At 40.0% G+C, this 14866-nt stretch overlaps 1 protein-coding gene across 6 annotated transcripts in view; it reads left to right on the top strand.

Annotated features, from left to right (window-relative positions):
* syngap1b (synaptic Ras GTPase activating protein 1b) overlaps positions 1 to 14866 on the top strand; it is a 249653-nt gene that overhangs the window by 57499 nt on the left and 177288 nt on the right. For all 6 annotated transcript variants that reach the window (XM_074683101.1, XM_074683105.1, XM_074683099.1 and 3 more), the window contains exon 2: positions 7001 to 7404. In XM_074683101.1, coding sequence (XP_074539202.1) covers positions 7001 to 7404 — 404 coding nt within the window. The remainder of the gene's footprint in view (positions 1 to 7000; positions 7405 to 14866) is intronic.

Consider the following 14866-nt stretch of genomic DNA (forward strand, 5'->3'; position numbering starts at 1 on the left):
GTATAAGTACTCAACGGTACCAATTTTCGGAACTTTAGTGTGTTTATATGGTAATAAATATCAATTTGTTTAATCTTAAAATCTTGTTTCCTTTACAGTTTAACATATTTATTTAACAATATATAACTTGGCAATGCTGTCTTCATATCCAGTATGGAAAATTGCCTACTCTTCTACTCCCTCACAGTCACAAGGATGCGTTTAGGTACCTAAACATGGTACCTTTTGATTTTATGTGAATTGATACTTGATACTTCAGACAGAATTTGGTGGGTACCTAAAAAAGTACCTAATTCTGTACCCATCCCTTTTTATGATATCAAAGATTTAATTTGAGAGAAATTGTTTGTCAGTGTACGTAAAATGTTCTTTAACCTCAAAGCTAAGTTAACTTAAGGCTGGTCACATTTATGATTAATGGGATTTTTTACATGTAGCAAAGTTTTCTTTATGCTGTGACTCGAGTTGCTCATCATGTTGTCCAAAGATTGTGACAATTTCAAAATGTGACACACCTTTGATATTGTAACAATGGCAGCTTTGGCCTTCTATCTGTTTCTGTGTAGGAAAGATCTGACCTACAATAACCTTAAGTAGTGATACCAGCTCGTAAAGGGTCATTGAAGGGTCAATGGGGACCACATGTACATCCACGTGTTTAAAAAACAGACTCAAATGTTTCTTTTTTTTTGTGAACCAGCCCTCCTGCTTCCCCCTCTCCTTTCTTGAATGGTGCATATTAATCAGCTGCTCTTATTTGGAAGCTCATCTATATTTCAGCATCTGGATTCATAATTCAAACAGGAGCTCCAAGGATCATCTGAGCTGTTATTTTGCTGCAATTAGACGATCGCCTGTTGTGATTTTCACCTCTGGCTGGGGACAGAGGAGCCGTCAACTTCTCAGCTGTCAGGAGCTGGGATGAGTCTGAGAAGTGATGGGACAGTGAGCTAATGGGTTATGACATGCTGAAGTGTTGCATTGTGGGCCACAGGTTCTTGTTTGTAGCTTTCTATCAAGAGGAGGGAGTCAGCCAGACAGAGCGTGAACATTAAAGGTCAGTGGTCACTGCCAGGATTGTTCCTGAGGCAACCGCTTGGATCTGCTCTTGTGGAGTGTGTGTCTGTGTTTTGGCTCCAAAGTATCAATATTTTTGCTCTTCTTGTTTGTGTGTCCTCTGGCCTTGTTGTACAGCCTGCAGATGTTGTTGGTGTGAATTTATCTTTCATTGGTGCACGGGAAGTGTGATCCCCAGAGGGGGAGTAACTTTGACTTCTTAACACTCTGCTGAAGACCTTCCAAACTTGTTTATCCCAGCATTTATTTCACAAATCATATTTTTACAAGTCTTTGAAGAGCAGAGCCAGACTACAAAATAATGCATGGACTCGTACAAAAATATACTGCTAAATTATTGCTGGTGACCCAATAGAAGTGTTCTCTACTATCTGTGAATCACTTTGCGTTGTTGTTTTTTAAATCTTAAAGGTACAGTGTCTAGGATTTAGTTTCTTTTAGCAGAATATACTCTGTAGAAGTGGAATATGATATCTGATAGTATATTTATGTAGGTCTATAATCATATTTAAAGTTAGAATTAGCCTTCTAAATTGATCCTCACCTCCTTGTATCAACAGTATCACTTATTCTCATTGTAAATTGACCTTTAAAGGTGCTATGAGGACTTTATAAGTCATCTAGAAAAAGCCTCACTTTTATTTATTTGCCTGTTCATAATCCATGATTCAAAGCAAGATTATCCTCCTAAAGTTACTTTAATGACAATTTTTCTTGTACTCTAATTACAGGCAGTCCTCGAGTTACAAACAAGTTTCGTTCCTACGACGCGTCTTGACCCGAAATTCCGCGCAAGTTGGATTCTTACCCCAATTACCTCTAAATCTCTAAATAGCTATACAAATACATGTTTTATACTTCATATTCATGGGAAAACAGATCCTGCTTTCCTTTTTGTGTCCATGGTAAGAAAAAGGTGAGGATACCGAGAAAATTACGGAGCACACTATCTACACCAAGGATGGCTAACCAATCAGAGACCAAGAGCCACACAAATTGTAGTGTTACGACTAAGAGCCACATCATACACATGATTAGGGATGGGTACTGAATTAGGTACATTTAAGGGTACCTGAAAACGCCAGCTTGCTGTTAACACGGCGGGGCTGCAGCGTTTCAGGAGAAAACCACTCACAAAGTTTGCGTTTTAGGTTGGTTAAAACACTGTTTCCATGTAAACCAAAGGCTGAAACAAAACAAAACTTTTGCATCCAAAAAATGTTGTTGTGTAATGGCCCCTTACATACGAGCAGGAGAGGAGGGGCAGAGTTGCATACAGGGAAGAGAAATTGAAACTTAAGTATGGATCACACAAGTTTTGATTATCAATGTTTTAGATTGAGCTGCACACTAGAGGTCGACCGATATGGGTTTTTTGGGGGCCGATGCCGATGCCGATGCTTTCCAAATTTGGGCAGCCGATGCCAATATGCATAGCCGATTTTTCCAATTTTATATTCAGGCTGATTGTTAAATAGATATATATTTATCACATTTTTGTGAAACGCAGCAATTTCTGAGCAACTAAAAGAAATCTATTACAACAAGTGGTGTCCAGTCCTCTGAACATTTATTCAGCTTTCAAAACAATGAAATATTTTGTGTAAACACACAATGTAACAAGCAGTAGTAAACATTCACACTCTTCTTAAAATGCCAAAAAAGAAATTTAAACTTATTAATATGATTTGAACAAAAGTATGTAATGTATCCAAGTGGTTCGACAAGGTTGAGGTGCTCATCTTTTTTGTGCCTGATCAAAAATTGCGTCATTTTATACAACGGATCAAAAATCGGCTTTTTAAAAGAAAATACGGCCGATGGCCGATAGAGACAAATGTCCAACTATCGGCCCGATATATCGACCGGCTGATGTATCGGTCTACCTCTACTGCACACCACTACTCATAATGATGAACTGATTTTTTGTGGATGGACCAAAGAGCCACACATGTGAAAGCAAAGAGCCGAATGTGGCCCACGAACCACAGGTTGGCCATCCCTGAGCTATACTTTGACGTGACTCAAGACGATGCTGATGACCACATAGCACTGCGTAGCTGTGTATTCATATGCGTGAAAAAACTAGTGCGGGTTGTAGGAGCTTATGAACAGAGCGGCGTAACTTGGAAACCTTCTCTTTATTCTTAAGAACATATATTCCTTGGTGTTGTGAAGTCGAGCACCACGTAAGTCGAGGACTTCTTGTAATTGGTTTATTTTAAAGCTAAACAAGAGAGTGATAGAGCACGGGTTAAAACACAGGCTAATCTGTTTGTGCTAATGTTCATCCCATCCCACACTCAGCAGTTATTCTGCAGTGGTCTGTTCAAACTTGAGAGTCTATCAATAAAATGAAGAGTGAGGTTACGTTAGCTCTGATTGGTGAGGTTGGAGCTGGTAGATAAGGTCTGGTAGGACATAACCAGGATTCACTAACATTGAAACCGGCCCACTCAGTTAATGTTGATTGTTTCTACGGAAAATCAGGCAGTGGTTGTGTAAATCTGGATTTAAGGATGGGGTATTGATACATTTGAGTGATCAAGTTCCAAATTATGAGCACATATCCAAGAAGGAACTACTACTAGAGTCGCTTAACCAACTTTAAATGCTTTATTGATAAGCTGCAGCTAGAAATCCAACCCAGACTGCCTTTAACTTTGAATCTGCAGCAGTAGTCCCATGTGTTCAGTGCACATTAGCTCAAGAGCCTCGATTCTGATGTAATGTTAATGCTTGTAGAGTGTTGCTTTGCCTCGTAGGGAGATGTTGTCTTTTCATTCTTGGATATCAGGCTTTTTAATCAATTACTACTGATTCAGCCTGTTGGCGATGTGTGAAGACAGTGGATTGTGGCTTACTTGTTCCCAGCGTTGTTCCACTGGACCGGGCGGAAAGTGTTTGGACCCCGGCGGGATGAAGAACTGCCTCAGGACGTTTGTTTTTGTGTCTGTAGCTGGAAACTTTGAAACGCTGGAGTTGTAAGGGATGCTCACAGAAAAGAGTTGATGAAAAACGAGGGGGTAAAGAAGAGCGTTTGGAGGAAGGAGAGAAATTGCAAGGTCACTTTTAAATCGAAATGCATCAGGGGAGACATTTTGATATTTTTGATTAGAAATGCCCTTTTTCCTTTATTTAACTGAACCATGAAGTTATACACTCAACCATTCTCACCTAGAACAAGAAGACAGGTCTTTCCTCTGCGTAGTCTGTATTTCACCGTGAGTTTAAACACAAGTTAAAATAAGTGCAATAAGGCTGGAAACTCAGACAGCTGCACAGACAGAAAAGACAAAGTGCCTCATTTACCTCAGGTCCTCAGCCACACATTTTTCACCTTAGACGAAGTGAAACAGCTACCTGAGAAAAATCCATTTTAATGTCTCCAATACCGTGTGATCAATTCCTTAAATTATCCGAGGCGCAGAGCCCTTAGATATAATTTCCATATTTCCCACACATCTCCTTAAATGATGCTCCGAATCACAGGATAACGTCAAAGATAATTTGTACCCCCACAGTGAAGATTAGTTTCTCTGTCTGTCAGTCAGCACGCTATCTCAGGAGCGTCAGAGCACATTTCGGTTGCGTTTGGTGGACGGGACAGCCCCGGGCGAAGGAACAGATGATTAGATTTTGGCGGTGTGCGAGGTTTAGGACTTCTTCAATTAGACAATTATCACTTTTAGCCGTGACTCTGAAAACCAACAGAGATAGAGAGTAGATTTTCCAAACCAAAGGGTGAGTTTGCAGAGTCACTTTCATGCACCTTCGTTTTTAATGAAGCCAAAAAAAGAGCCAAGAGTAAGAGGGATGATGGGAACTTACAGTGGGGAAAATAAGTGACTTTTTCTCAACACATTTTTTTCCAAAGATTCAAATAAAATGTCTACCAGACATTGGTATTAACTCAAATAATCCACACATGATGAGACATCACAACGTTCAGGTCCATAAATAATGATCATGTGGAATTAAGTGCGATAACATAGAAAAAAAGTATTGAACACGCTAACTGAGACTCATCTAATACTTAGTGGAGAAGCCTTTGTTTGCAATGACAGCTTCCAGAAGCTTCTTGTATGTTTGAACTAATGGCCCACACTGCTCAGGTGTGATTTTGGCCCATTCCTCTGCACAGATTGTCTTTAAATCTGGAATATTCTTTGGTGCCCTCTGGTGAACCCTTTTCTTTACTTCTTTCCACAAATGTTCAATTGGATTTAAGTCAGGTGATCGACTAGGCCATTCTAACAGATTGATTTTCTTTTTTTGAAATCATTTGAGAGTCAACTTTGCAGTGTGCTTTGGATCGTTGTCCTGTTGGAAGGTCCAGCCACGTCTCATCTTCATCATCCTGGTGGATGGCAGCAGATTCATACCAAGAATTTCCCCATACATGGCTCCATTCATTGCTTCGTCAATTATATGAAGTTTGCCAATACCATGAGATGAGAAACAACCCCATGCCATGATGCTTCCTCCTCCAAACTTCACTGTTGGTGTAGTGTTTTTTGGCTGATGTGCAGAGCCATTTCTCCTCCCAACATGGTATGTAGTATGACAGCCGAAAAGTTCGGTTTTGGTCTCATCTGACCAGACAACATTCTCCCAGTATTCTACAGGCTTGTCAAGATGCTGTTTAGCAAACTTTAAACCAGCTTCAACATGCCTTTTCTTGAGGAATGGAGTCTTGTGGGCTGAGCGTCCACAGAGGTCATGGCAGTGAAGTGCATTGCCTATTGTTTTCTCTGTAACAATTGTACCTGCTGCCTCCAAGTCTTTCTGGAGCACTTTCAGGGTGGTGCTTGGCTCGTTGAGTACTCTTCTGACTTTCTTTCTGACTCCCTGGTCAGAAATCTTCAAGGAGCTCCTGTGCGTGGCCTGTTGATAGTAAGGTGGTGCTTCTTCCACTTGTGAATAATGGCCCCAACGGTGCTGACTGGAATATTCAGGTGCTTTGATATAAATCTGTAAACAGTTCCATTCTGATGCTGAGCAACAATCAGGTTGTGAACGTCTTCAGAGAGCTCTTTGCCTTTACCCATCATGAGGTGTGTGCTATTTAACTGCTTGGTGAAAAAACACCTTTTTTATAGGACCATCAATTTGCTCTAGCCCAGCTGATGTTGGTTTGCACTAATTGGAAGTTCAAGTAATAATAATTACTGACAGATTTCAGGTGGTATGGTGCATTTCCTTGCCAAAGTATACAGCCTTTCCATGGTGTGTTCAATACTTTTTTCCTGTGTTATCGTACTTAATTCCACATAATCATTATTTATGGAGCTGAATGTCATGATTTCTTTTCATGTGTGGATTATTTGAGTCAATGTCTATGTGTGGTAGAAATTTCATTTGAATTGCAGCTTTGGAAATAAATGTAATGAGAAAAAAGGTGACGCGTTCAATACTTATTTTCCTCATTGTAACCGTATTTAATTTCCTTTAAGATTAATTCCAAATTTTCCTTTGCTTGAAGCGGTTTAAATTTGTCTCAGGAGCATTTTTCAGTCACAAGATGTGTCCCCTCTTTCATTTTCCTGTTTGTGTGAATCAGACTAAGGTGAGGAAAAGAAATTGTGGTTTGTCAGTGTTGTATGTCCCAAACTTTTAGGCCAAGATCCTCGAAATGAAGGTGTCGGAGACGGGCTTTAAGGTTGAAAATGAAGCTTTTAACGTTGTTTTTTTCTTGTATTGGGAAGCTGTATTTCTGAATAAATGTTGAACAAATTTGACTCTGTCATCGTCACGTTACACCTCAGAGTACTGTCGTCTTTCAGAGCACCGTCCTGCTCGGTGTGAGGTGACCTTTTTCATACAGAGCTATGAAACACCCTGTAAAGACGTCTGACTCACAGCCCTGATCCTAAATCTCTTTCCCTCCTCTCTGTCCCCTTCCTCCCTTTCTCCTTCCCAGATGCAAGGTGTGCCGTCCCCCCCTCCTACCATCATCACCATCATCGCTCCCACGTCCACTCCTTCCACGCTCCCTCCTACGACCGTCCTGCTCACGACCGTCTCTCCTACGACCGTCCCTCCTACGACCGTCCCTCCTACGACCGTCCCTCCTTCGACCGTCCTGCATACGACCGCCCCAGCTACGACCGCCCTTCCTACGACCGCCCTTCCTTTGACCGCCCTTCCTTTGACCGCCCTTCCTTTGACCGCCCTTCCTTCGACCGGCCCTCCTACAGCCGCCCCCTGCACGAGCGTCCCATCTACGACCGCCCCTCACAAGACCGCCCCTCTCACCCTGATCGTTGGACACCCGGTTACCGTGTGAGCTCGGGAAATCAGCTCTTCATGTTGGACCAGGAGGAGGTATTGTAGTCTTCACTTCAAGAATTCACAGACACTGACACCAGATGTGTTTGACACTTGTTTTGCACATGTAATTGTCTGTTTACCTAAAAAATACTGGCTCAACAAACATGTTCAGAAACACAGATGAAAAACTAAAGAGACCACAGATGGAAGCCGTTAATTCATCACATCCTGAGGCTTTAAAATAACTTTACTTTTATCTTGTGCCACTTGAGGGCAGTGCAACAAGCTGCAGACTTAACACCAAGATACGTTCTTATCAGAAATCTCCCATTCTCACACAAAGAGAGACATTATTAATCACTTGGTGTTATTCTGGACTTCTTTTTGCTCTGACCTGGACTTTAAAAAGTGCCAAACTATTCCTTTAAGCCTCATGTTTGTTGCATTGTTTGATTTTTTAAGGTTGGATTTATCAAAGGAGTGATTAAGCCGTGCTTTGTGTTTCAGCTGTTTTAACACATTCACAGCTGGGAGCCTCACAGTGAAACTGTGATCTGCTGCTGTTCAAGCTGCTGAATAATATAATACTGGAGGAAGGGGGGGGGGGGGGGGGGGGGGGGGGGGGGTGTTTCTCTACTATTTTGTCATCCTGGTTTATTTTAAAATCACAGAAAATGGAAAGTGATACACGCTAGTTTGTAGGCTCTCTCTGAGTTCCTCCCACAGTCAAAAAACAAGCTCATCAGGTTGACTGGTCGCTCTAAATCCCCCATAGGTGTGAGTGTGTTTGTCTTAGCCCTGTGATAGGATGGAACGACCACCTGTCCAGGAAAGGACACAAAACTCTCCTTTCTCAACTCTTAATCTTGGTTGCACAAGGCTGAGCAACAGGTGTGTTTTAGCATTAAGTGTTATCAGTGTTGCAGGTTAAGACCAGCAAGACAAGCCATTAGCGGGAATATTTCACCATGAAAGCGACGCGGGTGCAGATTACGTCATAATTAAGGGGAACCTCCTGGAAAACAAATTCGAACTGGGCATGTCCACCAGTCATAAACAACAATAAACCTGGAGATAATGAATGAATGAATGCTTTATTTCAAACATGTAAACATAGTACAAAAAGAAAAAAAAAGAAAATCAACAGGGAAAAGAAGAAATGAAAACACAAAAATAAATAATAATAGAGAAAGAAATACAAAAAACGAACAAATAAAAGAAAACAGGGAAAACAAAACAACAGCAACAACAACTTTTGTTGGTAATGCTGTGGCAGAGAGAAGATCAAAAAAACAATTCAAGGAGGAATAATGGAGATTTTATTACAAGAACACATGAATAGCTGTTATCAGTGAGTTTATCTGGTAAACAAAGAGAAAGAGAAAGTTTGGAGATCTTGAACAGAGTAAATGCATGTGATGTTTCTGTAGTAGGACACAACCTCAAAAATAAAATAAGCAATATGAAAGCTGCTTGTGCGTCAGCAATGCCCCAGTACCTCTGAATAACTCTTAAAGCAGTTTATGAACTCCAACATTTCACCACACACATCTTGGAAGGACCCAGATGCTGAAAAGTGAAGAGGGAATCAAAACTTGTAAAACTGACAGCAGTGATCCTCCCCAGTTTGAGACTTCATTTGTTGCTGTATGGTTACATATAACCATCTTCCCAAAGGATTGTCCACTGTCTTTGCATGTTTCATCATTAACGGTAATGCATTACGCCATGTATGCCTTTAAACAGCCAATCAAACGCCGTAAAGGTGGAGTATACCTTCATTTGATTTAACACCCTTTTGGGCCATTAACCTTGCTCATTCATAGAACTAATTAATTTTTTTTGCCTTTAGTACAAACAGTCTGTTTTCTTTGTTGAACAGGCCCAGACCTGCCCTTAAATACAGGAAGAGTAACGCTTATTTAAAAAAAAAGAAACGTTTTAAGTGAAAAATCACCTTTACAACATCAGGGTCACTGTCATACAACATAGTATTAGCACTTTGAGATTTCTCAGAATGAAAAGTGCTCTATAAAAACATTATTTATGTTATTATTATTATCAATATAAAGTAGACCAACAGAAGTCAAATATCAACCACTAAGTGAAAACATGCAATACATATATATTGAAAATACTATCTGCTGCTCAGAGGTGGTGTATGAAACTTTATTAAGACTCAGTGATGAATCTTTAAGGTACAAACATCCTGGACAAAACTTCATCAGCTAATGGAAGATGATGCATTAAATATAATTAAGAGTTTTACCATACTCCTAGTGTTTTAATTCTAAAAACACTGAAAGTAATGAGACAAACAACTGGTACACATTATATACCCAAAAGCTTCAAACAAAGGAGCTAATGTGCTGATGAAAGCTTCGTGCTGAAATGAAAGGCCGAATGCTCCCCTGAGTAAAAGCTGAGAAAGGAGGGCTGACTTTGTTCACCTTTGTTCAGACATGTTTGGTCTTTTTTAGGCTCTAAAGACTCTGAAAGAGAAAAGCTGCAAAGATTATGGATGGATAAGCCTGACATTGAAATATTTAAGTTAAGTTTTTTATCTGAACAGCAGGAAAAAAAGTGGACACAGATTTAGTTCATCACTGAATGAGCTGCTGGTTGTAAAATCTCATGTTGCTCTGTGAGCCAGGAGAGGGTACTGTTCTTCAACTTTTCCACCTCTTCCTTTCAGCATCACCACTTCTTCACAGGAAGTCAGGACAGCTGATTCATAATATCACCTCATAATACTACATTACAAACTAAGGATGGACATTCAAGCAGAAATATCTGATACTCACTGCTTACCATCTGCTGGTTATTCCAACAGTTCCCTGCTCACTGCAGCCATAAGACGATTCATTCAATGACTGCACCTAACTTTATTTTTAATATAAATCCTCCATGAGCTCCTTGGTGCTGCAGAAGTCTGTGTTTTCTTCAGTTCTGAGTCTCAAAGTAAAACACCAGTTTTACTGACAACTGGCACTGATGTTATTCAGCTCTTAGAAGCTGTACAAACACCATGTGGTGGATATATTACATTACAACCAAAAGTTTACAAAACAATTGAAAAAATATGTTTAAAAAATTGATATCATATTTTTATTTTGAAAAAAGATACTTGAAATATACGATTGACTATTTCTTATGCAGTCGTTTTTCAGTCTTACAAAAAAACATACGAATTGAAAAAAAAATTGTACAATGATGATATTCTGGCCTGTCAATACTTAGTCCTTCAAATGAGATGCATTGAAGAAAATATAAAATAAATTGAAATAAAATAAATTAATAAAATAGATAAATTGAAATAAAATGAATTGAAATAAAATAAAAAAATGAATTAAATAAATAAATAAATGCACAAATAAAATATATTGAAATAAAATAAAAAAAAATGAATAAAATAAATGAATAAATGAACAAATAAAATAAATAAATAAAATACACATATTTACATATAAATAAATTAATCAATCAATCAATAAATAAATTAAAAAAAAATGAAAATAAATGAATAAATTAAATAGCATAAGATAAATTAAAAATCCCTAACCCAAACCTGTTGATCTATATTAACACTGTCTGTCTGTAATCCACACATACACTGTTGCATGCTTTAGTTGTCAAAAAAAAGAGACATTTTTTTGTCGTGAAAAGTCATGGCATCACTGATGTTTTTTTATTGAAAACCTTTTATTTAAATATATTTAAATATTATAATACCTCCATAGATCACCCCTTTATCTCAGCAGGCCCGTTTCTGCACTGAGTAAAATAAACACTGCACACTGCACTGTTGAATCCAAAAGCTTGAACTCTGGCACATCAGCATTTTGTTGAACCACTCTTGTCTTGTGGCGGTGGTTCAATAAATCTGATGTTTAATTAGTGTTTCATCCCACATTGAATGTATTTTGCTGTTTACCGCCTCGCTCTTTGATAGAAAAAGATGTTCTCCGTGTTTTTCCCACTAAGTATTTGTGTACAAGGCAATTCCCCGCTCAGCAATGTTGGCGAGTCACTAAAGCGATGGATCTTTATGTGGCCAGTCAAAGCGTACCACTGGCGACTTTACTGTTGTGTGCACGGCTGCCAATAGTATTTCAATGTGTCATCACTCAGAAGAATAGAGCGCGCTGTGATCCCGATAAGAGACCTGCGCTGCTCTGGAGGGACTGAGCCGAGAGCCCAGTTCAATTAATCAAAGCTTCCTATCCCTGTCTAATTGTGCCAATAAGGCAGCAGCTGGGAACGGATCGGAGGCAGGGCTGACGCGCTGATGGCCGTCACCTCGGCTACAGCGGGAGGCGTTAAATATTCATGGCTGTCACTCACCTCATGCAGTGATGGTGCATCTCTCCCTTCTTTTCTTCCTCTCCCTTTCCTGCTCACACACACACACACACGCACACGCTCATCTTGCAGTTAGCAGTGATTAGAAAAGCAACCAAACTGTTTCCACTACACTGTAAAATGTGATTTTCCACATTTTTTATTCTAGCATATTATTCCATGTCAACATGACAAAAGATTGAAGTTGTTGTGATAATTCTTAATAATAGGTTTGCATCATCTCAACTACCAAATATATTTCAACTTAAAAATCTACGTCCACATAAATCAGTAATGCATATCGACTTTACCATAAAAGAATCTAGGTGGGCTTGGAATTAAAAATTTATTACCCAGAATGCTTTCATGAATTGTGATCTAAAATTTATTTTCGCCATGAGTGAGGTGGGAGCGCAGTGTATTTTAGAGCCTCGGCCTGTTTTGTGAAACTACAGCCTTCAAATTAATACCCAGAATGCCTTTGGGCAATTACATCTTTTTGTCACTGTAAGTAAGGGGGAGTACGAATAATATGGATATGAAACCCAACTAGTCGCCGCCCTGTTGGTTTTGGTTGCCTGTTGCGGCAGCTCTCCCTTCTTTTTCTGTTTCTTGTAATTTTTTTGTCTCTTTTTCGTCATCTCTGTGTTTGGAGTGGGTCATTGCTTTGTATGGCTCATTTGCTGGTCATGGACACAAAACTGGTTTTATCTTCAGTGATAATTTTACTACTTTTGCTCCTGTGTTTTTCTGGAGATCCTTCATGTAACCATGGCTCTCATATGGTAACATATGAGCCCAGCTGTTAAAAGCCTCATGTCAATGCTAACTGGTGCAAGGCCTGATGTTTCCCACAAGGTGAGGAGAAGGAGGTGAGGACGACGTGCTGGTTCTCAGGTGTAAGCTAAGAAGTAAGGACATCGACCTGTCCTTCCATCTGTTGTTTTTGGGAACGCAAGATCTATCTCCAACAAGATGGACGAGCTAGCCATGCTAACCCAGCAACAGAGGGAATACCAGAAGGAAGAGTAGCATCAAGCTAATTACAGACATGGCTAATGGAGTTAACACCAAAAATCAACACCACATTGTAAGAACCTTATCCTGGGCTGTGTCTCTCACCTGTTTATCTTTCTTCTGCTCTTCTGTCCTTTTTCTCTCTGAAAGTCCACCATCACTACAAAATTAATCACAGAAATTGTTTTCAGCAGAGAAAAACACAGATCTCTATTCTTACTGCTAAACTTCGTCAGCCAGTGTGGTGTTGTCATAGAGACTTAAACCTGCTCTAGATTAATCCAGTCCTGGTCGGCCCAATTGGGGAGCTAAGAAAAAGCAATTTAAATAATATGTAACCAGCAATATTGCTACTGATAATCTCATTTTTCAAGATCACTTTCAAACTCCTCACAGGCCCTTTAATTATTTCTAACAACTACCAAGCCTAAATCAACTAAACTAAGACAAGGGTTGACACAAGACATCTTATTCAATGGAGATCACCTCTGTTGGTGTAAGAACAACAAAATGTTATTTTTGACCTGACATAACATCTTTGCATCATGTTTTTTACATTGAAACAAGTTGCATCTAACAGTGCAGACTAAAAGAAGGACTGGCTCTTTTTTCCTCAGTGTGCATCCTTCACAGTTATCAGCATCCCCTGTGCAATCCTCTGCTCTCCTTTCTTGTATCTCCTCCCTCCTTTCAGCTCAATCCCGGTTTAACAGCCTCCATCGATCCTGCAGCCGTTCTCTCCTCTCTTTACATAATCCGTCTGTTAGCACCATCTCTCCCTCCTCTCACTTTCAGCCTGTCTCTCTCCTTCCTTCACATCTTTCTCTTTCTTCCCTCCATCACTCCTTCCTCTCCTCCTTCTTCCTCTCTCTGGGGTGACTGGCAGGAGTCTACATCTCTCCCACAGGCCACCTGTCTCCATCCTCCTCACAGCTCCATTCACTCGCTTCTGCTCTCTGTTTTTTTTTTTTTTTTTTTTTTTGTGAATGGTATCCATCAGAGACGTCCTCCTGGAGAGCCGAGGTGTCGCTTCAGGGAACAAGGCTCCTCTGTTGTGTCTAAAAATTTGTCACTATAGAAATTTGCGTTAATCGAGTGCCTTCGTGGCTCTTGACTCGCGGTGTGTTTGCTTCATTGAGCGGCTTCTGACTGATGGAGTGGAGACACTTCATACGGCTGGAATGGGATTACACTCTCAGTGACAAGTCAACACCTCTGGCTCGTTTTGACTGCGGAGGATAATAGATATGCTGACAAGACGTGTGTGTCTGAGTGGCATGTTTTGACACTGTGTATCCACCACAAAATGGTCTTGAAAGTTCAAAACACAGCTGTAAAATTAGACACGACGAGGTGAAACATGGCGCCCGTAATTACAGCGCCCTCTTTTATTTTTCTTGATTTGTCATTCAGTGCGCACAACCAAATGTGACTTTGCACTGTTTCCCCTGAGCTCCTCTCTGTGATTGGGAGGAATTTCTTTCCAGTGCAGTCAAAGCAAGAAAAATGGAAATGTGTTACTTAGAAAACAGACGAGCTGCAGCCTGAAGCGGCAGAAAATGTTGCTTAGTGTCACTCTGTGTGTATTAGGATTAGAAGAGAAATGTTTTAATGGTGCAAATGGATGCTGCGCCAGTGCCCCAGAATTTAACATCAAACACACCAACAGCTGTCTGATATGTCTGCACCAAAACTGGAACATGACAGACTGGGATTGTGGATTTCATCAAACAGCTTTGCAGATTTTGTGGATGTGTTTTGGCCTCTTGAGTTCCACAAATCCAGCATCATCCAACTTTATCTGTTCAGCCTGTTCCATAAAAAGTAAATTCAGTGTGTTTTAGAAAGAGACTCATTATAAAAAAGCCCTTTCTTAACACGAGCAAGAAAAATATCCCTTGAAACAGGCAAAGAACCCAGAGCAGAACTGGATTCAGAACAGACTTCTTCCTCAAAAAGAAAGGAAGGTTAGGAAATGCAAACAAAGAGGAATTGAAGGTCCGAATTATGGATTTTTGAAGGGATAATGTATAGTGAACAGGTGCAAATCAGAGTCTCAGGTTAAGGAGCCTGATATGAAGCAAAGTGTTGAGAGTTTCCTCACTGTTCACTGCACATAATCCAGATTATTTCCTGTTTCCTGGAAACAAAATGACAT

The sequence above is a fragment of the Halichoeres trimaculatus genome, unplaced genomic scaffold, assembly GCF_033239565.1.
Source record: "Halichoeres trimaculatus isolate MK-OKI-2021-1 unplaced genomic scaffold, fHalTri1.1 fHalTri1_scaffold_12, whole genome shotgun sequence".
Lineage (NCBI taxonomy): Eukaryota > Metazoa > Chordata > Actinopteri > Labriformes > Labridae > Halichoeres > Halichoeres trimaculatus.